The sequence below is a fragment of the Hylaeus volcanicus genome, chromosome 4 (assembly GCF_026283585.1).
Source record: "Hylaeus volcanicus isolate JK05 chromosome 4, UHH_iyHylVolc1.0_haploid, whole genome shotgun sequence".
NCBI classification, from domain to species: Eukaryota; Metazoa; Arthropoda; class Insecta; order Hymenoptera; family Colletidae; genus Hylaeus; species Hylaeus volcanicus.
The window spans coordinates 9821289-9847007 of record NC_071979.1 but is presented as its reverse complement, the minus strand read 5'-3'; the positions used below and the strand labels follow the sequence as shown (position 1 = coordinate 9847007).

General features: G+C 44.0%; 3 protein-coding genes and 1 long non-coding RNA gene across 5 annotated transcripts in view; 3 read left to right on the top strand and 1 right to left on the bottom strand.

The window, feature by feature from the left end:
- LOC128875106 (A disintegrin and metalloproteinase with thrombospondin motifs 7-like) overlaps positions 1–21196 on the top strand; it is a 28645-nt gene extending 7449 nt beyond the window's left edge. The window contains exons 3-17 of one of the 2 annotated variants that reach the window (XM_054120458.1): positions 5552–5886; positions 13574–13859; positions 15958–16277; positions 16416–16690; positions 16893–17039; positions 17216–17366; positions 17441–17530; positions 17995–18310; positions 18583–18677; positions 18755–19002; positions 19163–19280; positions 19427–19689; positions 19823–20337; positions 20423–20596; positions 20760–21196. In XM_054120458.1, coding sequence (XP_053976433.1) covers positions 5552–5886; positions 13574–13859; positions 15958–16277; positions 16416–16690; positions 16893–17039; positions 17216–17366; positions 17441–17530; positions 17995–18310; positions 18583–18677; positions 18755–19002; positions 19163–19280; positions 19427–19689; positions 19823–20337; positions 20423–20596; positions 20760–20911 — 3485 coding nt within the window. In that variant the 3' untranslated portion in view covers positions 20912–21196. Of the gene's footprint in view, positions 1–5551; positions 5887–13573; positions 13860–15957; positions 16278–16415; positions 16691–16892; positions 17040–17215; positions 17367–17440; positions 17531–17994; positions 18311–18549; positions 18678–18754; positions 19003–19162; positions 19281–19426; positions 19690–19822; positions 20338–20422; positions 20597–20759 lie in introns of both variants that reach the window. The other variant, XM_054120457.1, reaches the window with a different exon arrangement.
- A 93-nt stretch (positions 21197–21289) lies between these two features.
- LOC128875107 (uncharacterized) lies at positions 21290–22302 on the bottom strand. Its single transcript, XR_008456758.1, has 2 exons — positions 21978–22302; positions 21290–21553 (listed from the first exon to the last, which is right to left on the bottom strand). It is a non-coding gene; the product is annotated as an uncharacterized LOC128875107 (long non-coding RNA).
- Positions 22303–22952: 650 nt separating this feature from the next.
- Positions 22953–23767, top strand: LOC128874615 (zinc finger protein 593 homolog). The gene is made up of 3 exons (XM_054119515.1): positions 22953–23143; positions 23234–23334; positions 23504–23767. Exons 1-3 carry the CDS (start codon positions 23054–23056, stop codon positions 23742–23744), a joined length of 432 nt encoding a protein of 143 aa, XP_053975490.1. The 5' UTR covers positions 22953–23053; the 3' UTR covers positions 23745–23767.
- Positions 23768–23847: 80 nt separating this feature from the next.
- LOC128874614 (serine--tRNA synthetase-like protein Slimp) lies at positions 23848–25451 on the top strand. Its single transcript, XM_054119514.1, has one exon. The coding sequence runs from the start codon at positions 23848–23850 to the stop codon at positions 25297–25299; it is 1452 nt and encodes a 483-aa protein (XP_053975489.1). The 3' UTR covers positions 25300–25451.
- Positions 25452–25719: the final 268 nt, after the last annotated feature.

Here is a 25719-nt window from a genome sequence, read left to right as displayed (position 1 = left end):
GGCAGGAAATTAAAAGGCACGCCACGCGTGGGCTACATCGTGCAAATCCGAAAACGCTGAAACGTGAATGCCGCCGACTCGCGTAGGCACTCGATGACGAAGCGTTATCTTTATTTTCATTCGAAACTGCCGCCCGAACAGCGCCACCTTCGTTCTTCTCCCATTCCTCGCTTAAAATCGTTACATAATACTGTTGGATCCAGAACAGTTAAAGTAAAAGCACCATTAATGGACTTGAAACTTTTTTCTTTGGTACAACTACCAAGTACCAAATCACTGGACTAATCGATGCTCATCGCTATGTCTCTAGCTTCTGTTAAGCTTATCGAGGCACCAGATCCACAAATAGTAATCCTGGCATTAAAGAGATTATGATTCTTTCGAATAAGATTTATATTTTACTTTTGCAACTTTAAACTAAGCAGAAAATTCGATGGTAGAGAAGAACGATGTTGGAAGACTCGAGATAGAGCGACATTCAAACGATGTCGGGATTCGGATTGCGTATCCATGGAGAGTAAACATTAACTAGGGGATTGCGAGGATATTAGAGTAAATATTGGCACTGCGTACTTGCGCATAACGCGTGTGAATATTTGGTTATATCGTGATAACGAGCGAATAGACGTTGCCTTTGCGATATTACTGGATCGTTCTGAAAACTTCTTTATTTCGCGTAGCGTTAAATTTCTTGTTTTCTTCGGTGGAAGATCGATTTCTACTGAACCGATAAATTAGAATAATTATTTGAAAAAGTTCCGCTGCACGATCGACTTAAAATTGGTACGAAGGGAAGGTACGAAGGATGAGCGAACGATTCGCACCTGAGGGGGCAAATGGGAGGAACACGGCGTCATGCGTGGGCTGGTACTCTCTTGATCGGCAATAACGAAGGAAACCCACGCGGACAAGTCTCGAGAGTGGAACGGGAGTGCGATCCTTTTCGAAAGATACCGTCGTTTTCACCCACGACCGTCAGCTTCTGCATATGTCACGATGAAGCGCCATCCCTTCTATTTTTAAATAGAATTGCCTTCGAAATATTCTATTTTTCTTTTCGTCGTATACATCTGGATAGTGCATTTCTGAAACGTCGTCACAGCAGTGAGGATTGTTGCAGTTGGTCCTGGATTCTTTTGTGCCACTCCAACAAGAGTTCGAGACAATGTTTGCACGAAGCAGCATTTGGATAATATAGAGAAAATGGTACGATATCGTATACCAAACACCAAAATATGTCGAGAGTTGTTTCGCGAAAATGTTTAGCGAGATAAGATGCGCGCTCGTGTACCTCGCGGAGTGGAGAACTTGAGAGTTGAGAGCGGCCGCGTAAATAGCCGCGAGTGGTTATACGCGGGATTTATTGGTCCGGCGAAAGATAGATGCGTTTTGCAGCAAAGACAACGCCGCGCTTGCACGCCGCCCTCGTGATAACAATTCGTCAACCGGTCGTCGTAATTTAACTCCTTCCCGCTGATAAGGAAGATTCACGATAACGAGAGACGGGGTAAGTACTCGAAGAACAAAGGGGCGTGTTTCAAGTTTTTGGCAGTGCTATTAACAAAGAAGACATTCTATTCGAGCCACTCGAGCAATCGTTGAGAAGAGAGGAATTTGGAAACGAGATTAACAAAGTGCCAATTCAATTTGGAAAAGCATGTGCGCACGTGTACTCGTCTATAATCCCGCGACAACGAGGAAAAGATTCCGGTGTACAAAGTCCACATGCGTTCCCATAAATCCATCAAACCGAAAGTTTCCACTTTTTCAAGCGTCAAAGTTGCTCAATAACGCGATCCTATCTGCAAAAGTGCCTAAGATAATTAATGAAAACCGAACGAGCCAAGACAGCTCACCGAGATTGTGCTCACTCGATAGCCACCCACGTGCGAGAGGTAGATTTGCCTTTAAAAAACTCATTCCCATAGAGTCGGGTCGCGCGAAAATTGTATTCGATCGATTATCCTCGACACTGCCGATCAACTCGCATGGTTTACGTATACTTTAGCAAATTTCGAAACATATTCGAATGTAAAACTTTCGAAACCTGAAACTTACGATATTCACAAGTGCAGATCACGGTATGGAGAACGATCGTCGAGCCAATGGAACGCGTGCACGCGTGCGGCAGAGTGCGTTGCGTTAAAGAAGGCGTGGACAATAATTGAGTTGTATGGGCATGATTAATCGTTGTCTCGAATTGACTTAGCCCTATTCCGACCGGAGATACGATGAATACCCGGAAAATTGCTCGGTAGACCGCGTTCTGTTTTATGCACGCCGCGTCGCGTCGGCTGGAATTAACCCTTTTACTACTGAATACTTTTCGTCGCGCACCATTCGATCCACGAGTCGAATCTTTTCTCTGAAAACTCGAGAGAGAAATATTTTCCACAAAACGTAGCTAAAATAGTCAGAGATTTCACGTGTTTTAAATGCAATCTGTAGCTCGATTCAGAAACAATTTTCTTCGTCCCCCCTGCAAAGAAAATTCAGCAAAGTTTCTTTAGTCGCGAAAATAAAACGCAATGATCGCATTCAACTATACTGGCGAAACCTTGAGTCACGATTCGTTTCGTCGAAATTGTCTAATTCTCCGTAAAACCGAAGCCATCTGTTGCACCGAAGAAACGTGTACGGGTGCTCTTATGGCTGAAAGAAATGTTTCATCGCTATTAGAAACTAACCTTCTTCCAAACTACAACGGTATTTATTTTCTTCGTTGATGTATTATCTAGCGATAACCATATTATGTACTCGCTCCCTTACAACTGGAACTTCGTTTTCAACGATCGAGAAAAAAACCGAAAGGAGGCGAAAGTATGCGTTTACATCGTTATTGTAACGTAGAAAATTGCAGACACGACTGGGCAAATTAGCGTTTAATTAGCGCTCGTCAATTACCGTTCTCCTCCGAAAGAAAGTTATATAAAAGAGTTCGAATCAGAGGAGTGACGCGGAGTTGGATGTGCCGAGGTTGCAGCGTGTTTCCGCAGCTATCGTGAGAGCTTAACGAATTCGATAAGTAGGTAGGTATACGCTAATGGGCGAAGACTTTTGCGGGGCTGAACGAGATGGGTCCGAGATGGGTCCGGAGAGTGAGTCATTCGAGAGAACTGGTTTCTACCGTAATACCACGTATCAACGATAAAGTATCGTTCCGACGACTAATAACTTTGACTCCTGGAACTCCGACCACAGTCCCCCACGACCCGCTGGAACCGGAATCTAAAGCTACGCGAATGCTCGCGGACTCTCGACGTGGCTCGAATGTTTTCAACGCTCCGAAGTAGAGTCGTGGTTCTCTTATTCGGAACCCCGGTATAACTAGGACGCGTCCCGCGTCAATTCGTCGAAATTTCATTCGGGAAACTAGGGTAATTCGACGAACAGTTTAACGAATTTCAAATTGTCTGCCCGAATTTCTTGGACCGAACCTTCCTCGTTGAGAATCTAACGCTGTCGACGACCGTAACATTCAACTATTTCTCGCTTAAAAATTCCAGAGGATCGTAATGAAGAGCATACGATGATGGTCTAATTTGTGGTTGCGTAGGGTGAGATACGCAATAACTGAAAACACGAACGATGTATAGGTAATTAGAAGGAGCAACGACGCAACGCATCATCTATTCTGCGTAATTAAACAAGTCGTGTACATAGCGATCATACGGTGCTACCAACGTGGCACGGTGTGGGAAGGATCAGCACTCGTGTGTCCTGGATCGTGTGCACCACGATCGTTGCAGTAGGTAGAGGCTGTATGGGAGGTCCGAGTATTCATCCGAGTCCCCACCTGCGGTTAACCCCGACTCGCTCGAGGCGTACGCTGATTGGTCCGCCCGCCATTTTTCCGGCTTTAATGATAATAGGATAATGATGATTATACCGTTCACCGAACGCGCTAGATGGTGCCTCTCTCTTTCTCTTCGTCCAGCTATTTATCCGCATCGCAGAAACCTGTATCGAGCGTGGAAAGCGACTTACCGTCGGCGTCGGCGTCGGCGTCGTCGCACGATCGATCGAGATATTTTCTCGTCGAGCTACCGATGACTTGGCCAACTCCGAGATTTGAACCACCCGCGCCGGGTCTCTCCAACTGTCGATATCGCGGAGAAAATCAAACAGTCGTAAATTCAATTCATTCCACGATAATCCCATTCGCGATCCGCGTATAATTCCACGTCCTTTAGCCGTGCATCATTAATTATAGCTGTTTACATTAATCATTCGTCGACGACCGTATATTTTGGAAAATTTATACGGCAATAGAACCGCTGGAATTTCGGGAACGTTCCTGTCGCGTTTCCAGCCCGCTCGTAATAAGCCAAGTAACGCGAATAATTCTCCTCGCGGCTACGCGTCGAACCGATGCTTCGGATAGCCAACAGACTGAATAGGACTCGATGTTAGCATAGAGATGAAATTAACCGATAAACAGTGTAAATCGTCCAACCTTTGGTTATCGTTCCCATGAAATGTCGCGTAAGATCCATCGAGCATTCAGCGTTGGTGCTTTCCATCGATCGATTCCTTCGTTTACTATTGTTGACGGTGATCTAACGCCTAATAGAATAATTGCGGTTAACCTCTGCCCGAGGAGAACAGAGAGGAAAGGACGTCGAGAATGCAGGCATGGTTCAGCTGCGGTAATATGTCTTCGTGTAAGAACAAGCCGACAGTTAACGTTGCGATCCAATCTGCATACCGAGATCGAATATCGTCTTCGATGAAACGAACGATTCCGTTCCAGATTGTCCCTTCTTGAAGACAATTTACCCTCTTTAAAAATGGAAATTATAATCTGCCGAGGCGTAGTATCGTTGCGCCCGCTTTTCAAGCTTCCGTGACATCTGCCCGTGCTGTTCCCTCGTATCCGTGATTGAAATTTATCGAACAAGGTCTTGACAAATTACTCGAGAGACATTCTCTTTATACGCGCAAAAGGTTGCGAGGCTATCGATAAAGTAAAATTGGTCACCTTTCAAAATTGACCGAGTGAAAATCGATGGCAGCTCTGAAACGGCGCGTTAATCGAATCCACGGCGGTTCCTTTCTAAACGGTTTGCCTGAGCGCATGTGCGGCCCATTAAATCAATCGGAAATTATTACACCAGTTTTTACGGTGCATAACTGTCGTCTGTTCGACCTCGCGTTGTCGCCCGATCGACAGACCGCTTTTCATATTGTGGTCACCGTCTCTCGACCGCCCTTGCCACGCCATTACTTTCGATCGTTTTCGACTCGACAATGTTTCCGATAATTATTCGTTCGCGGTTCTTCCACCGATTGTTCAATTTTATATTGCTTGACCAAAGAAGGAACGTTGCCAAAACGATGGGAGCTCGGTTGGCACAATTTATTTATTTATTAACGGGGTGAAGAGCCCTGTTGGTACTTGAGATACATAACGTGAAGACAATTTGAGACATTATAGTATAGTTGCAAAAAGATACATAAGTAGCAAAATTTTCTTTTCAACTTCGTACTCTTTATTGCATCTTAAAGATTCACTTCAAGACCATACTTATCGAAATTATTCTCGCTTCAGGTATATACACTCTGCAGGAACACGTTCACGGACACGAGATCGTGATACCGCGAAAGGTGAACCACCGAGGAGAGCTCGTCTCGCACAACGTGACCCATCACCACCACGAGGATGGATCGGTAGTCCACTATCGGTTCTCGGTGACCGGTAACGTGTACCACCTCGAGTTGACGGCCGTGGATAACTTCATCGGGCCTCGAATGGTCGTCGAAAGACGAAAACGAGACGTACACGTCCGCAGTCTGCCGAAGAATCGATCGAGCAAATGCCATTATCGAGGATTCATTCGTGGACATCGAAATTCTCAAGTTACCTTGTCGGCCTGTGACGGTTTGGTGAGTTTTTCTTTGCTCTTGCTCTCCGTTTATCTCGAAACTCTTTCGATCGAGGAAGCAAAATTATTTATAATTATTTTTATTCAGTAGCGCTAAACGAAGCAGCTAAAGGAGAATGTAAAGTTTCTAGAAACTTCTATTGAGAAAGTTAAAATTGGTAAGTAGAATAGGACAACAAAATGATGCAGTTTTCGTTCGCCTGATACATCGTACAGTTGTTCTACTTAAATTTAGCTCGTCGAACGTTGAAACGCCCCAAGACAGATCGATAATTTCAAACGAGAGAAAACAATGGATTTTATTTTACAATTGTATACGATCGTCGTTCGTTGCGCGTTTAGTATTATTTATCGTTTTATATTCAACAACAATAGAGTGCGAACGAACTCGTTGTCATTACTCGAACGGTAACGCATAGCGAAACTACTATGCGAGAGAATACATACCGATAGTTTCGAACGCTTAACAAAATATCGTTGTTCCGTTAGAAAATAACACGCGACCTTTAGCTGCATCTTCTATTCCTCGCGTGCACTTTGTCTTCGTTCACCCGTGGCATCTGCCAGATAACGTATACCAACGCTTTGCTATAGCAAAGTAAATTCCGAAGAAAATGCAGGCGACCTACTAAATAGCAAACCCAATGGTAAACGATACGTCCTGTTTACGTGCTTGCAAAGGAAGGCGTAAACAATGGTATTTTAATTTCTACTGTTAAATTATCCCCTTGTCACTTTGTTATTACTTTGAAAATTTCTCTCCCATCTTTGGTGATACTTTCCCTAGAATGTAATATTTATTAAAACGTTCTCCATTCCATTTCTGTCTTCCCGCACAAAAGAGGGCGAATTGGTGTCGGTTGTGTATCTTCGCGGTTAAAGTGGGTCGAATCTTGGGCTCGACGAAATTACATTTCTAAGTCGGCCAGAATAGTTTCTCCGACTCGCGAAACCGAAAGGCAAAATTTACGAATATTAACGTATGCATATTCTCGGCACCCAGCTAGTACCAGCTGCGCGATCGAAGAAAGCTTCGGTGAAGTTTACCACGAAAAAGGGAAGCGGTTGGGGGTGGCTGAGGGATAGCGGACGTAAAATCGCGATAACGGCGCGTAAGAAAGGAGAAAGAACGCGGAGATGGGTACGGAAAGCGAAGGAAAAGAAACGCGAGAACAATGGGACGAAAGAAAAGGAGTAGAAGATGGAGGTGGGGAAAAAGGAGAGAACGGATACGAAAGAGGGAGGAGCCACCGAGCATGCATCGGCGCAATTTGCTCGCAGCTTCCAGATAATGATTTAATTTGCCATGGCTTGGCAGATTTATGACGGCGCACCTAGACCGCGCGTCCACCTGTAAGCGCGCACGCCTATCTCCGCGAGCGTTTACGTTCGCGCTACCAGCTTCGAGGTAAATTTTTGCACCGCCATCTTTCCGTGTCACGGTGCAGCGAGCACATTTTTTCCAAAGACAAATTCGAAATATCGCTGTGGCCTTATCGAGTAAACCTATCGGAAGCCAGCTGCCGGCTATTGTATTATCAACAACGGTAACACCAACACGCGAATCTTATCGCTCCGCTTTCCCTCGCGAAGATATACGAACGACGATTCGTAGACCGTGGAAACAACAAAGGGTGGAAGGTATCATCGGGATACCGAAAGGTGTGGCTACTTTATCCGTTATCTCGAATCGCACGAAGTCCTAGACGCGGCGCGGTATCGTCGTTAAAGGATCGAGGAATGATTGCTAGCTACGATAGACCGGGTCACGACTGCACAATGTGTCGTGGACATGCATCTTATCGTGCGATATTTCTTCCTTAACAAATTATATTAACGTAATTACATTTTACGTCAATTATCAAATCGAGTCCAGCCGGTAGCGAATGGTTAGAAAGCGCGTATACGGTTCGCGTAAAATTCGCATGCACGCGACGCGCAATTTGATTCAATATTCGCCACTGAAGAAAAACAGGTTCCGCGGTACGTGTCGCGGTGTCGGTGTCGCGTCTGGATACACGGTGAACATATAATTATCGGTAATAGATAATCGCAAAAGTGTAGCCCCTTCGTCCAATTAATATGTATCTATTTCGCCGGATCAAACCGGACGATGGGTGGTCTTTATTACTTTCGGCAATTAGACTTTTAATCGACCGGTTCAATCGACCCCTCCTCGAGGAGAAACATCTCGAAAAATTGCGGAATGCGCGTCGCGTTTATCATATTTTCCTGCGCTGAGCGCTCACGCGAATACGAATCGCGGTAAACGGAACTCCTGTGTCTCGACAATTCCAGATAAATGTAATCGAAACGGACTCGAGTTCTTGGAAACGACCGTTAACCGTAACCTTTTCCTTCCTGAAATTTATTTCCAAGATAAGTAAGTTTTCTTAGAAAATCGGATCCCGTTGCTGCCGTCTGCTCAAGAGAATCGTAAGCGAGCGGTTGAACACTCGAAACAAATAAAACGACTAGCCTGAGATAAATAGCGCGTGAAGAAACTCGAAGAAGACGATTCAACGCATTCGAATTGGAATAGTTTCATCCGTGGAAACTTGGTAAAGGCTTGAAGATTTTGTTCGACAGACCCAAGTCTCGAAGTCTTCGATCTTCTCTCGTTCGTCGATCGTCGTGTTACCAGGTAAAAATGTTTCGAAAGAACTGAGCGAATCGACGATCCTCGAGAGGAACGTCCCTCGGAATGCGTCGATCGAGAAACGCGACGAGGATCCGAGAAATGTGGAAGGCCTCGGACGCAACGTTGGGATAATAAGCGACCAATGCGCCGTTGCGGACCGTGTTTATGGGCGTCGCAATCATCGAGCAACGGGAGCCTTTTTTGCAAACCTCCTCGGATAGCCGCCGAGATCGTGTGCGCGTGTAGTACCTAGCTACTTACGTGGTAGCGATCATTATGCGCCACCCACACGGGAGGTTCGTGGCGACTATTCTAATGACAGCATAAATCACGTTCCTCCGCAGGAAGCATTTATCATTATCGAGATCCTAACTCCCTTCCTCTTATTCTTCTCTTCCTTCCTCGCTCGAGTTCCTCCTCGCTCCGTTTGGACTCTGTTTGCGAGTCTACTCCCTTGCCTCGAGTAGTCGTAAACATCTTAAAACCACCCTCGGGCACACGAGCTCGCATGGCTTTTAGCGAGAAATCACGCGGATCCGTTACACGTTTTCTTTCTATGTAACACGTTTCGTGGTACGATCCAGAAGGCGTAATTCTTCGTGTAAAAATTCGTTCGTAGCGTAGGTTAGATTTTCTTTTGTGCAAAGTTCGATGCTTCGTTCTTAGCCACGTACATAATTTCCAAAGCAACTCCAACAGTGGTTTACGCGTCCATCTGTTACCTAGTACCTTCGGAAGGTACGTTTCGAAGTGTGGGCGTGCGCTTTAGATTCGGTGACACGAGGTCTAAAGTATCGTGTAACGATAGGTTCGATGGGCGAAGGGTTCGAATGACATGGAATCGGTTAAGCTGACAGAATGGTTGATGCGTACGTCACGGTAATATTTTCGACACTCGACGACTCGTAAATTCGTACCGGCCAATAGGTTTTTCGAGCACCCGGTTCGCACAGCTGGGGTTATCGATGATTTGTGTCCGGGTCCGATTAGTTCCTACGTAACACAGAAACGCACGTGATCGACTATCGATGCTCGCGCGTGCATCGCGAGAGCAAGGCATTCCTTGATCTCGTTATTCTTGCACTGTCCGCCTTGGAACAGATTCCGCGAACTCTCGCGATCAAGGTGTTACGTTCCACGACGCGTTGAATGGACCGATTACTGTCGCGGTTGAAATAAAAGCGATCGTTATTCACCGGTTGCGATCTCGTTGTTGTATCTGTTCTACTTGACAAGAAACGCGTGTAACGAAACAAAGGCGCGGTGAATTTATAAGCGATGAAATTTCCATAGACCATGGACACTTGTTGGAGAACTGTTCGTCTATTATTTGAGCAACGCTTTGCAATTCCGAAATTATTCAAGACTTTGCAAAGTTGATATTAAAAAGACTCGATCGTAACTGAGGAGATGCCTTCAGAGTATCGAAGCTTCAAACGGCAGCTTTGTCTCGATGGGACGTTCAACGACTTAATTGAAATCCTTAACGAGAAAATGATCTCAGTCGTCCTGGCACGTCGATCGATATATCGATTAACGAGCGCGATCAGGCGTCGATGACTTCAGGTGCGATAATTAAATTCCAAGAAGTTGGTCGATTAACGAGCAACGTACCGATTGATTACGAGCAAAAGAGTTTTTCCGAGATGGAATCGCAGACGTAATCACGCTCGTCGCGTTATCGTCTCTTCGTGACACATGTACGTACACACCCATGTTCGCGATTAATGCGTCTTGCGTTCGGTAAGAAGAACAAGTGGTCGATCGCAGGGTGTGATGTCATTGTCGATCCTTCGTACGATTAGTGTGCAAGTCGTACCGCGAACGATATAGCGCAATTGACATTCCAAATAATTTATTGGCTCGTTAATAAATTCTACCGAGGCAGAAGGGCATAATCCCGGTACCTGGCTCGAATATACTTATCGCTTCGCGGCAGTTACTCGAACCACGCGACGCTTCGCACGACTATTTCATAAATTTTCACAGTTTCAACCGTAACATCCATAACTACTATATTCTACTCTGTGCAAAGTTCAGAATTGAACTCTGTAATCCCTAATAAGTATCGAAATAAAACTTTTAATACACGAAACGAAACGAATGAAACAAAAAATAGAGTCGTCGGTATAGTTATCTCCAACGGCGTGAAGATTACACGTTTTTCTTTCCATGTAGCGACAAGTGAGTCACGAGGAAGAAATAGAAACGAAGGATCGACAGCATCCAACGATGAAACGACGCAGATGCAATCATTTAATCTACTGGCAATGGGCGTATACGGTGACCTCGTGGAATTATGAAAATGCGCCCACAAAACAAAGGAGCGAAACGAAGAATTGCACAGGCGACAAATCGCGACTATTGTTGCCGTGACATAACGCGATGCTTTACAGGCCGTCGAGCAATCAAATTCAATCAGCTTTGACATTCGTTGGTAACTGTTCGCGCCGGTGACAAATCGGCCACGACATACCTGCGCGACCGATGAAAGTTAACGGAGAAACGCTCGCGTGGATCGCCTGAGATTATCGCTCGCTGACAGACCATGAATCGTGCATATTTGTCGACTCTCTGTCCCATAAGGAATCTGCGAGGCTCCTAGTAGCCCAGAACGACGCATTTGTTTCAGTTGTAAACAGTTCCAGTAGCAAAATGTGAACCATCTACGGTTACCTAAATGCTTTTCTTTTCAACCAACGATCGCAGGTGCTACTGCTCGAGCAAAAGGCCAGCGTTGAACCGCTAAACATGGGCGTCGACGAGCGACAGTATTGCGACCGCCCATCGATACACCTCGTTGGTCGTACAACCATAATTTATATGTGCGATCGAGCTGTTGAGTTGCACGGTAAAGTTGCCTTAACAATCGCAACGTGTTACTGCGCGAGAATAATGACTGCTTGGTCATCGTTAACTATCCACAATCGAACCATTCCAGATCTGATCGCCGCCGCCGCCGCATCGCACCGCATCGCGTCGGTTCCGCACATTATGCTAATCCCACCAGTGCTCGCTCTCTAGATCGCGTCGATTCTGCTTGGCCTTTGCCGTTTCTTTCGGAATCACTAACACAGATTTCTACGTGCTCGTCGTTAACTTAGACACCTCTGAAATACGATAACGAAGCGATGGATACAAGTGCCGTAATCGCTGCGGTGCGGTAAACTCGTTTCCATCGAGTGGCCCGAGGGGTCAGTTTACGTTTCGATGGAAAACTCGTCGCTTACAATTGGCAAAGCATTGTCGCGTCTAATTTTCGTCGAAGCTCGAAATTCCTCGCGAAGAGAAACGAGAATCTTCGAATGCAGTCACGTGTTCGGGGCAATTAGATTATAGTGGGACGGATACGAAGAGGTTCGTTGCTAAACGAGCAGAGAGGAAGGTGCGGAACGTAACGCATAGGAGGCCATAAATTATTGGCCGACGCTCGGGATTAATCGGATCGTAGAAACGAACGGCGAGATGCGTCCGTTTCGTGTACGCATTCATCTTAAAATCAGTCGGTCAAACGCTCGAGGGACCAATTAAACGAACAAAGCCATCGAAATGGACAGCTAGAGGCCTTTGGCGTCGTAGAAACATATTTACTTATGATTGGACGTATTCAGTTCCCGCGGCGAGTCCGCCGGAACACGCATGCACTGGAGAACGACTAACGAATGACCGGCAGATCGCAGAATCGATAATGTCCTCATCCATTTCCATTCGGTGGGTTAGACTAACACCTCGCTAGAACGAAATTACTTCATTTGCGCGGGTTCCGCTCGAACGTTCAGAGTGATCGTTATTTAGCAGATACTACGGAATGATCTACGACAGTCTCGGATCGTATCGTCTTTATCGTTCTCGCGTGCTGCTTCCGCTGCGACTCATTGAAATTACATACGCGTATATAGCTCGAGCGTATTCCCCGCTAACGGCCAGCTTTCTTCTCGGCCATATGTATACAAAAGGGATGTCGAAACCGAGAAATCGATTCTACCGATAAGACGGAAACACGCTACACCTTTGCTGAGATAAATCTGGCTTAGTTCGACGAGCCTGCCGCGAAAAAAATAAAGTTACACTAAATATAAAAGTTTTGCCAGTTAACCGGTTCCCTGTGTAAATTGTCAGCGGGGCAGTGAATTTATGCGACAAGCAATTTATGTAGATTCGACTAGTTAGCATCGAGCTAAAAAATGCCGGGTTTACAATAAATTTAACGCTTAATGAACTTCTAAACACGACAACATTCGCGCACGACATCCACCCAAAGGCGAAAAAAATCGGACTCGATCGTTAACCGACTCTACGACAATGTTAGTGGCGTAATTGAAGCCATTGTGACAAAATGAAAAGAATCGCTGGAAAGGAGCAAGTCAGGCGGCACGGAATACGGAGAACAAGATGAAGATGAAGAAATAGGAAGAGAAGAAACGATCCGAGCCGAGCCGTGACGGGCCGGGGCCAGACGGAGCAAAAGGACCGAGAAGGGAAGAGAGGAGAGGAGAGAAAGAGGCCCCGTAGGGCGCTGAATCACGCCCAGACCTTTTCCACTTTGGGGTCCTTCGACGGCGCCTCTCTTCGAGACCTGGCGCCGTGATTTTTCACGGTCAGCGTCGGGGAATAGTCGAAACGATGCGGCGCGACTTGTATTTCAGATTCTCCTATTGCTCTCGCTCCTCTTCGCCACTCCCATTCGAACTCATTATTCACGACTATATTTTACACGGTATACACAGCCTATTTTCCAACGAGAGGGGGCCGTTTGAAGCTGTTCAAGCTTGTACCCATCGTAGAATACGATTTAAAAATACAAATTTATTAGGTTGCCGAGAAATTAACGTTGTATCCTAACATACGGTAACGAAGAGATCTCCGACGTAATCCTTGTTCGGATCTCTGGATAAAGTTCGTCTCGAATCGTTTGCACCCGATGTTTCTAGCGGGACACCGTTTGTAAACGAACATTCTTTCGCGTTAGTTACGGGATGATCCGGTGGCAAGGCAAAATCAGAACAAAGAGACTCGTAGTAACATGATAGCGGGTTTCGTGTTTCAGGCGGGTATGCTGCGCGGCGAGCACGGGGAGTTCTGGTTGGAACCAGTCGCCGTTTCCCCGGAAGAAGAACGAGTCAGCCTGGAGGAAAGACTGGAAGACGCCGGCGCCGAGGATCGGTCTGCGAGCGGGCGGCAACGGAATCTCCACTCTGTGCTCGGTAGGCCGCATCTCGTGTTCCGTAGATCCTCCGAGCAGCCGCAGCTCGAAATCGGCGCCGCAGCAACCGGCCGCACCAAGCGTCGACGAAAAAAGAAGAGAAAACTCGAGAGAAACTGTGGCACTCGCGGTGAGAATACACCGGCACCATTCTCCTCTACCTTATTATTCACGGATATTATGTCTCTTGGTATCTAAACATTTCTCTTCTATTAGGTACTGGACAAAATTTGTACGATTTTTTTGTTGGCAAAGAAACCAAGTTTCTTTTTATAACTCTTTTTCTTTTTATAAACCGCACGAACTCTCCTCAAGGACGAGAAAATTTCGCTCGTCATGATCGGTATCCCAGATATTGCCTCGACTCCCCTCGCACGTTTCTAACTCGTTCCCTTGGCCAGTCCCCCTCTTTTACTTCCGATTTCTCGCGTTACGTACATTTACGCGTCCGAGGCCACGGAGTAATTGGATACACGAGCCGCAAAAGACGTGGGCGTGTCGATCCCGAACATCTTATCGGATGAAATTGCTCCGGGATACGAGGAACGTTACCGATCGAACATTTTTCTTTCGTTAATCGCGGAGCTGTGTAATTAAAGGTGCCGCTCGAGCGTATCCCAGACGCAGATATTATTACAGCGATCCCTAATTAAACGATACAATATTTTCAATCCCGTATCCTTATCTGTCGGTTCTGCTCGCAAGATACATGCGAATGCGTTCCATCCCCTTATCGATGCGATTGTTTACGATCACGATGAATTTTGCCATTCTAATTGTACGACTCGATAACATCGATGTAAGATATAGCAACGGTTTCGAAGATTACGTTCGACTTGCTGTCATCTTTGTTACCAATTTCGGCACTGGTTCGCGTACGAATCGATTCGATTAAGAAATAACGTATTACCTTCTGATCAAGCGACGATATTTGTTTTCTCCGGTGAGATAAAAAAGAAATACTTTACTCGTCCAGGTGCATCGTTTCCATTGCTAGTTATAATTAATAGCGCGACAAGAAAGGGTGAGAATGGCACCCACGCCCACGGTGAGAACGGACCGACGCGACGCCTTCTTTTTCTTCATCTTCGAGATCGTTCCTGTTCCAGCATCCAAGTCTTGCTCTTCTTCTTTCAGCGGCACGTATTACATCTATTTATGCCGTCTACGCATATATTGTAATCGGAGCGTTGCGATAGAGAACGTGGGCGTTTCGACGACACATGCGACGACATGGGCGTCTTTTTGCCGGCGCGAACATCTTTGACCACGCTTACTTGACAAAAATCGAAATTCGATATTTACGAGCTTGTCCAGCGGCCACCGGGACACCTGCGATAATATCCGCGCCAATGATCCGTCCTGCTTCTTCCACAAATTATCTCGCCGTTGGATACGTTGATATATTACTGGAAATATTGATCGCGTCAAAGTTTACATCGATGATTCGATACGATTCGCATTAACGTGACTAGGTTTTATTTGATAGACGAGGCGTTCTATCTCTGAGAATCCACAAAAACGAGTTACGAGATCGCAAACACCCTGTTCCTTTGACCGTTTCATCCGAAATCGTATACCAGGGGTATTTTTTAGATCTTTGGTGAAATTTCCGAGAGGAAGTGATTAATCGAGCGACGAGTTCGTGTTTCGGGGGATTAAACGATTGCGAGGTGGTTGATATACGTATGTACGTATGCATGTATGTGGTAGAAGTAAGATTGCCACGGTTGATAGTTGATACACGGCGGCATCGAACGAACCGCTACGCGGCTACGGCCAACACGGGATAATCCAATTCGCTGCAAACCCGTAATTAGCTACAACGAATATCCGTTTCGGTAAGTCGGCTGATCTATCGGGATAGGCTCGAATGAAATCTTAATTGCACGGCTGCGATCAGCCAATCTGCATAAATTAAGGGACCGAGCTAACGCGTCTTTCGTGCCCAACGCGTGTACGTCTTTTTCGAGATTGGGCTCGCACGTGCGCGCCCCGATTCCTAGATAGACCACATAGATACAAGGAAGATCGAGGATCTCCTGTGAAATTTTGATCCGATTTCTTCAAATTACTCGATAATCGAGCAACTAATAAACATTGAATACGAAATTCTCATCCTCGTAGCATCGTTCAGTTTGTATTACATGTAGGAAAAGAACGTTTCGATGTTCGTGTCTCTCATCATCTTCGTTTAAAAGGTAACAAAGATCGATAACGTTGCACAGAGCCGAGGAGATTGACGGAAACACGGCTCGAGTGGCAGACGCAGCCAGGTCTCGTTCAAGTTCAAGGACGAGGAAGAAGGAAACACCATCCGACGAAACGATGGCAACGCTCCAAAAGATCGATCAGCCGACCCCGTCACGTCGAGGCCCTCGTCGTCGCCGACACGACGATGATGGCTTTCCATCAGGACGGCGACGTCGAGACATATCTGCTGACCATCATGAACATGGTGTCGTCGCTCTACTTGGACCCCACCATCGGGAATTTCATCAACGTCGTCGTGGTTAGAATTATTCTCGTCGAGGAGGACGAGGCAGAAGTACGTGCGAATTCGACCAGTTATTACTCCCATAAATTATACATATACGTATAATATTTAAAGAAACTGAAGACAGATCTCTCGGTAGTTTATATCGATGACTATGCGTTTAAAACATAGGTATGTTGTCTCTTTCAGCAAGGATTGGACATCACGGTGAACGCGGATAGGACGCTCTACAATTTCTGCAAATGGCAACAGAAACTGAATCCGTCGGACGACTCGCACCCGAATCACCACGACGTGGCGATTTTGGTGACGAGGGAGGACATTTGCTCGAGGGCCAACACGCCGTGCAGCACTCTGGGGGTGGCCCACGTAGCCGGAATGTGCCAACCGGAACGCAGTTGCAGCGTCAACGAGGACAACGGAATCACCCTGGCGCATACGATTACTCACGAATTGGGACACAAGTGAGCAAAATCAGCCGTGATAACTTGAAAACAATTCTCACGAATAGTTTACGATACGGTAAACACTTTTTCGTTTTTTCTATCAAAACACCAAGACGTCATCAACAGTTTGCCTACCATCCAATAAATAAATCGAATGTGTAATCGTGCACGATCAAGCCGAAACTAAGGGTACGATTGCCGTTTTCGATTGAAATTACAGCTTTGGGATGTACCACGACACGGAGAAAATCGGGTGCAGCAAACGAGACGGCGACACCCTGCACGTGATGACACCAACCTTCGAAGTCGACACCATCGGCGTGGCCTGGTCGAGATGCTCCAGGAGAGACATTACAAATTTTTTAGAGTAAGACAAATAGAGTAGACAAACCACTTTTACACAAAATGCTTTTAAACGTCCAAATCTCGAACTCGTCGAATCATCCGCGCGATAATTCTGTTCGGCGTAAGTCTGTTTAGGTGACCGAACACGATATCAAAGATACAGCTCGGTTGGAAAGAATACCTATACTCTTCTTTCAGCCAAGGGAAAGGTGAATGCTTGGAAGACGAACCAGCTGACAACGATTACGCGTATCCAGATTTACCGCCTGGCGCGATGTACAACGCGGAGCATCAATGCAGACTTCAATTCGGCGTCAGAGAGGCTTCCGTTTGTTCACCCTTGCAGGAGGTGATACGAACAAAAGACAATTAAATGCAAGGTAATTCGGACTGGTCGATAAAGCTCGATAATATTCTTTACAGATCTGTTCGAAATTGTGGTGCATCGTTGACGGTACTTGCACCACCATGCTACATCCAGCTGCTCCAGGAACCCACTGTGGGAAACACATGGTACAAAAACTATACCAACTTTGGTATTCTCTTCGCAGTTTACCCTTGCTAATTATTTCACGCGCTTGAACACGTTACAAACCACGGGAACGATCGTATCTGGTTACTTTTCTGAATAAAAAACGGTTTCTCTACGATCGTACTCGAGTCGAGAGATACTTGGATGAAATTGCGAGTACAGCGATTAGAGTATCGTCGTCGAGATGATCGATATCTCTCCACGCTTCGTGGACGTTCTGTTCGAAATAAACCCTAGATCGATCGTAGGTAAACTGAGATATAACCACCCTGAACGTAGAGATATTAAAATATCGCCAACTCGAAGTTAGATCGTGCGTTAAAATCGCGAGTGGGTACGTACGATGAAAAGAAACGATCCCCTAACTATTCGAAGCTTATCGATAAGTAATAAGTAAAGACGAGCCCGAGGTTGCATCACTGACAACGATATTTCCCTATCGCAGTGGTGTCAAAACCAAGAGTGCGTGCCGATCGTGGACAGGCCACGGCAAATCGACGGCGGATGGGGTGAATGGGATTCTTGGAGCGAGTGCTCGAGAAGCTGCGGTGCGGGTGTCTCGATCGTCGAGCGGAAATGCGATCATCCAGAGCCAGCGCACGGCGGCAAGTTCTGTATCGGTGAGAGGCGTCGATACAAAATTTGCAACACGCAAGCTTGTCCGGAAGGCACGGCCAGCTTCAGAGCCGTTCAGTGCAGCAATTACGACGGCAAAGAGTACAAGGGGAAAAATTACACCTGGTTACCGTATTTCGATCAAAGTAAGATATCCATTTAATAGACAACGTCGAAACACGGTCTAACATTTCCTTCCATCCTAACCAACGATCAGACTTTCGCACGGTAAATCGGTCCATACAGTAATTATTACTCGGAAAATCGATCGTTTAACTGTTTGCCACGAAAAACTAGATTTTCTAGAGAATCTAGACTAGTCTAGATCGACTTGAATCGTTCGCCACTTCTCTAGTATAATAATCGATATCGTCGTTAATTGAAGCGGAACCTTGCGAATTGTATTGCACCGATACAGAGGAAAGCGTAATCGTTCCATGGGGTGAAGCAGCTATGGATGGTACACCTTGTAACGTTGGTACCAGGGACATGTGTATCTCTGGAATCTGTCGAGTTAGTATGTTCTTTTCGATAACGATACATGCGACGTTTACTTCCCGGGTTTCGAATAATAAAACTTGGAACCGCAGAAGGTCGGTTGCGACTGGACGGTCGATTCCGACGCCACCGAAGACCGGTGTGGCATTTGCCACGGGGACGGAACCCAATGCGAAACAACCGGAGGTGTTTACGAGAAGAACGATGGTCCGGGATACAAACAGGTGGTCGTTGTCCCGTCTGGCTCGAGAAACATCAAAATCGAAGAAATCGGTAACAGCAAGAATTACATTGGCATTGGTGTGCCGAATTCCGACAAGTACTTCCTCAATGGGAAACGGTGGGTAATATTTCGAAAAAGAATTAGACGTCTTTTTAATAATAAAATTATACCGTAGCAAACATTTTTACTCGAATGTACAGTGGTACTCGAATATTGAAATTTAAGCGAAACACGTGAAACATTTTAACGAATTTAGATCTCTATTCTAACTGGACAGGCAGATCACCTTAGCGGGAGAATATGAAGTGGCTGGAACTCCAGCTTTGTACGAACGTGATCGCGATAGGGAGAAAATCCGAATTCCTGGCCCTATCAAAGAGGACATCGCAATCTATGTACGTATTTAAATTTAAAGCGACCGAGTCGACTTTATCAAACGTTGCTCGAAAACTTCGTTCGATCCGTTTAACTTCTATGTACGAAAACAAGTGTAAAAGTTCGAAGGGAAAAAATTCTCATTCGCGATAACGGATCTTTTCAGTTGATTTCCAGAGGACATTATCGCAATTTCGGATTGAGGTACGAATACACTGTTCCGAAGAAGGAGCCAGATCGTGCGCCAGAATATACTTGGGTATTTTCGGATTGGTCGCTCTGCACAGCCACTTGCGGAGGCGGTACCCAAATCTCGAAAGCTCTCTGCACCGAGAAGAAGAGCGAAGTCGTCGAGGACCATTTTTGCGAGGCCATCGAAAGATTAGAACCGATATTGAGAGAGTGCAACCTGAACCCTTGTCCTGCCAGGTAAAATTCCTACGATTACGTGCTATCCTAACTACATCTACTACACTATCCTAACAACTTGGCATTAACATGCGTACCTAACGTACGAGAGATTGATTCTTATCACTCGTATGATAAAATATCATAAAATCAGATGGTGGGTCGGGCCATGGCAAATGTGCCCTGTAACTTGCGGAGAGGGTGCCCTTCGAAAGCGATCGGTAATGTGCGTCTCCTCGGGAATGGGTTCGAATCGTTCAGACCTGGCTTTGCCCGACCGAGACTGCAACAAAGATGCGAGGCCCGAGGAAGTTAGCCCGTGTCCCAATTTACCGCGTTGCGGTTCCACCACTGACCACCCTTTGATCGTCTACGCGGATAACAAGGACGCTTCCTTCTACAACGTAAGCTCGAACGATCAAGATGGTATCGCGATCGTCGATGGTCTGACTACCGAAGAACCGGAAATCCTCGAGTTCGACAACGTCGTCGACGAGAACCCAGACAATTCGATGTACAATACCAAATCGAAATGGATCGTTTCGAAATGGAACCACTGTGCCAACGGAAAGAGAAGCAGAAAAGTGACCTGTTCGGTACAAGGAGACTGTAGTCCCGAAAGCAAACCGACCACTGTTGAACTGTGCCAGGGTGGAAGATGGGTCACTGGTAATAGAATAAAACAGTTCTCGTATATGTAGCGTTCTCTCAAGGCCTATAAAACGTATGTAAATCGTTATATTCATAATTGCAGAAAGTTGGGGATCCTGCAACGCGTCTTGCTCATCGAGACTCGGCGTTAAACGCAGAAAAGTCGAGTGTCGCGATCGTATAACGGGATTACTGACCGACGACTGTAACCCCGAGAGAAGGCCAATCGATACAAGACGTTGTTATCACAGGCGGCAGTGTCCAAATGATAAAACTGGTAATTACATAACGAGAATCCTCGTTAATCGGAAACGTGACAGTTTAAGCGTTCGCATCAATTTTTTTCACCCGAAACACGACAAGTTCCCCTTAAGTGTATTCTTAGGACTGTCTTTGATTGTTTTAAGTAATACAGACATATATACTTGTATATGTTTCAGAATGCAGGGACACCATCGTACCAAATTCGATGTGCACAACGTATAGACGCATGTGCGACATGTCATCGATCGTTCAAGACAAATGTTGCGCCACGTGTTTGAAAAAACGCAAACACGGCCGCCAAAATAGACGTCACATCGTCGACGATTGAACGATTAACGAACCATCGGAAAAACGAATCTCGAAACTCGTCCGCCGCGAGGGTAATGCTCCCTTTGTGAAACTCAAACCGTATTAATACGTTTGATAATATACGTGTAAATTAATTATTTTAACACTGTAGATAAATCAGGGAGTTTGTGATGTTTGCAACTCCCGTAATTCTAACGGTGCAAATACAGAAATTACAATTCGCACGATGTGCAAATGTTTGTGTACAGATACACGGTATATTTTTTAATTAAATAGCATAAATAAAGATTAACTTTGAATCTTATATCACAAATTCGTTATTCCTTTATTTACTCTTGTACTGTATAATCTTTAAATATTTCCCTCATATAATAGGTTTAAAAGGATTTACATAATACAATTTATATAATTAATTCTATTTAATTCGGTGTTCCAAACTTTACATTTTAATACATTGTTTAGATATTTTCTGGAGGAGATATTCCTCCCATTTCCTTTTGTATCACTAAACAGTTCCTACTGCAAGAGATTAATTCTAAGCATACATCTAATCTGTATCCGTTTGATATCTGGTTCCATTATAGTCCCTTACGTGACACGCAATGTATAAGGGCACTGTCATCACACCTACCCACAAAAATGCTCCAAGTGCCAACCGCTCCTACAACAAAAATATTGTCAGTGATTGCTGAGAAGAAGCACTTTTACAAGTTGTAACATGCGACAAATCACATATTTGTCGCATGTTACAAACAAGGATTCATTCCCATACGCAACAATAAGTGCATATTTCAAATAAAATACTGTCTTACACTCAATACTTTGTGCAGAACATATTTATTCAACTTTTTACCTCTTCAATTCACTTCAAACATTCCAAAAAAATCAAAAAGAATCTTTTTTTAAATATTCTCACACACATATAAATTGGAAACATTACATAACAAAAATATGCGCCATACTAGGGGATTAAAGTTGGTCGATATATTATTTAAATAGTTAAAAGGGAAACTGTGTTATACATTTCTGTATATATTGTATAACCATCTAAGTACGTAACTACGTTCAACGAAAATAATACTCACGGCTTTCGGTACTTTACATCTCGGAGGTGTAGCAACGATCGTTCTGCGTTGATTCAGAACAAGCTTTCCTAATTGCGAAGTTTTCCTAATTACGTTCTGAACTGCGAACATGTTTCTTCTTTGGGTGAAATGTTAATCTCGAAAGAGACGTAATAATCCAGTCGATCGGGCCTATAATACGAATTCAACACGATACCACGAAAAACAGAGCACCACAGAATAGCAAGAGAAGCAAAATGGCTCTCAATGGCGCCGGCGCCCTAGTCTATATAGAAGTATACGCTGTATATCTATATATACTCTCTTAATATCAGTGGCGCCATCGGTGGTAAAATGCCCAAGTTCATAGGAACAATAGTTCGGATTGTCGCACTACGATGGAGCCACCGACATCTTCATTATGGGGAAGGTTTACCCATATTATATTTTAATGTAGACTAAATAAAAGTTTTGATTGAATAACAATTTCTGGTATTTATTTTTAAACGATCTCGCTTGCTTAATGGATTGAGAGAAAGTGTGTTTAAATATTTGAAAGGCAAACAAAATTAAATTATGTTTCACAAAAGACAATCAAATGAACAACATCGAGTATCATCGAGTTAACAGTTAGTTCTTCTTTATCGACGGTCTTCATAAATCTTCTTATCGACGATGATGAGTGCGTCCACCACATCATGAATATCGATAATAATTTATTGTTCATACTTGAACTGTGATCTATAATCATTCACTAAAAATGTCAAAAAGAGGAAGAGCATATGTGATTATGCCAAATTTATCAGTTTTATGAATTGTTAGTCATTGCAGAGTTAGTTATCGATCGTTTAGTTAACGGCGCCATCTAGTAGAATCAATGGGAACTATTGTTACTACAAACTTGGGAGTTTTCCCATCGATGGCGCCACAGTAACTAAACCACCCGCCATCTAGCGACAAGGGTAGGAACTACTTTCACTACAAACTTGGGTGTTTTCCCACCGATGGCGCCACTGTTTTTAAATTACTCATTTAAATAGTGCTGTGACAATGTCATTGATTTGATTTCGTTAGAATATTTCATTTTCTTATTAAAAATGACGTACAAACGCAAAAAATATCACCATGGAGACACTCATTTAAAAAAGGGTTGGAGAACAAGAAGAAGAGCGAAAGATTTAGACCAGGTGAGGTTACCTAACCTAATTTTCGAGCATGTCACGTGGATAATGTGCTTTTGACGATCGTCAGTTATTATTGTATTATTTTTAATATAGATTGACGAGGATTTGAAAGACGAAAATGTTAAAAATTTGCTAAATCAAGAAGTGGATTTAGAGAAACCAGGAGCGGCTCAATATTATTGTATACATTGCGCGTAAGTACTTACACTATTCGTGTTTCTATCAGTTAATTAACCTTTAAATGCTTCTCACACGGTATCGATTTTTTTTTGTAATAAATGTTTGTGCATAGCCCAACTGAATAAAATTAGAATTTTGTTAGAACAGCCAAACTAATCAAAAAATTATTTCTTGGTATTACAGGAGGTATTTTATAAATGACACAGCTTTACAGGATCATTTATCAACAAAAGTGCATAAACGTAGATTAAAAGCTCTTGAACAGGAACCATACAGTATAGAGGAATCTGAAAGAGCTGCTGGAAAAGGAAGTTATATTAGCCCACAAAAACGCAAAATTGAAACTATAACTCGTGATAGTTTTAAAATGGACACAGAGTCAGAATTGTTGCCTCAAGCTAAAATGGCTAAAACAGATGTGTAAGAATAAATTTGTGGACAATGTGATACTTGTTTAGATTCAATTAATTGTCTATGTGTCGTGAAAATATTTTTTAAATCCTTCGGTGATTTACTACATATTAACAATGGCAAGTTGTTTACCACATTTTTTTCGGACGTGTATTATTCACAGTGTTGTAAAGCATGCTACTGTGAGACATGCCAGTGTGCCATTAAATTTTTATAGACTATACAGTTCTGCGTTATATATTTCGGGCAGAAAAGCCACGGAATGCTTTTCATTTCTAACGCCATATTTGGATTTTGATAATAAATTAACAGACATGGACAAATTACAAAGAGATTTGACATCACGAGGACTGAACGTGGATGCCGAGGATGTAAAGAAAATGTGGGAATTTTACAAGTCGCTAGACTCTGTTAAATCTAGAGTAGAAGAGAAAGCTGATGACATAAAAAGTAAATTGAGAAAATACCATACCAATGATCATTTAACCAGCGACGAAGTCGCAGAATTTCAGAAATTAACTCTCCAGTGTCAAACGTTAAAAGCAGAGTTAAGAAACATTAAAGAAATCATATGGGATTTAAGCGAAAGTGTCGTAGAAAGAATGTTGAAATTACCAAATGAAATAGACGAAAAGACTCCGATTCATTCTCCCGAAATATTAAGACGTGCGGGTGCGTTGCACGAATTTTCGGCCACAGGAAAAAAGAAAAATCACATCGAAATTGGAAGGAGTCTCGGTTTATTGGAATATAAAAATCCTATGCAATATTACTTATGCAATGACGCGGCTCTCTTTGAAATCGGCGTATTAAATTATGCAGGGACGATATTTAGTGCAGATAATATGATTAGAGTAATAGGCTCCGATTTCAGCCGTAGCTTGGTCGTAGAAGGTTCAGGTTTGAATCACGAGGATCCGTTACATGCTTTCGTAATAGATAATCATAATGATGTAGAGAACAACTCCCCAAATCGTATGCACCTCGTCGGAGGTGCTAGTTTAATTGCATTTCTAGCCATGCACGCGAAACAACTGATAAACCCAAACCATTTTCCGGTCAAATACTTTTCCACGGGAAAACAGTACACTCCTTTTCCATCCGGTACCGCGCCAATCGGTTTGTTCACCGTATGCCAAACATCAGCCGCGCATGTGTTTGCATTAGTCAAAGATACGAATAGCGCAGAGTATCGTACCCAGTTCGAAAGACTACTAAATGTTGTTTGTCAACTCTACGACAACATATGCAGTCATTATCAAATTGTCGTGAGACCTGCATCCGAACTGCGACCTTGGGAAACGATGCGCGTGTCTTTCGAATTGTGGTCTTCGTTTTCCCAGCAATACGTAGAGGTTGGTCATATCTCTATCTGCGGTGACTACTTTAGCAAAAGACTACTGATAGCGTATCAGACACCGGCTGGAAGAGACTTTCCTTCCATAATATCTGGTACCGTGTTGTCTGTACCGCGTCTTCTCGGATGTTTATTAGAACAGAATCCCGAAAAATTTGTTATTCCATCGAAAGTCCTCGAACATATGCCTGCTGGCAATCATAGTTTTTAAGATTAGGAAACAATTTCTAAATAAAGAACACCTTTGAAACTTCCACCACCATCTTTGTACATTTTTCGTGTACATCTAATGTATACATTGCTACCATTAATTTGTAGAATTCTATGTATTTTGCTAGAATAAATATTTATGACAACATAAAACGTGTCCTTTTATTAATCCTAATTATATAAACGAAGTTTATATGGAATAAAGTGAAGCGAAAGAAGTTTATTCTTTCCACTGTGGACATTTATCTACAATAGTATTCAGCAGAGCCAAAGAAAACATTTTCTTTTAATCTACATACTTCAAATTTGAAAACAATGACAAGATCGATTTGTACGCGTTTCTTTGTTTACGAGATTCGTTAATATTTGAAGATATTCAAGGTTCGTAGATCTCGAGAATTCAAAAAACTAGCATTCGTTA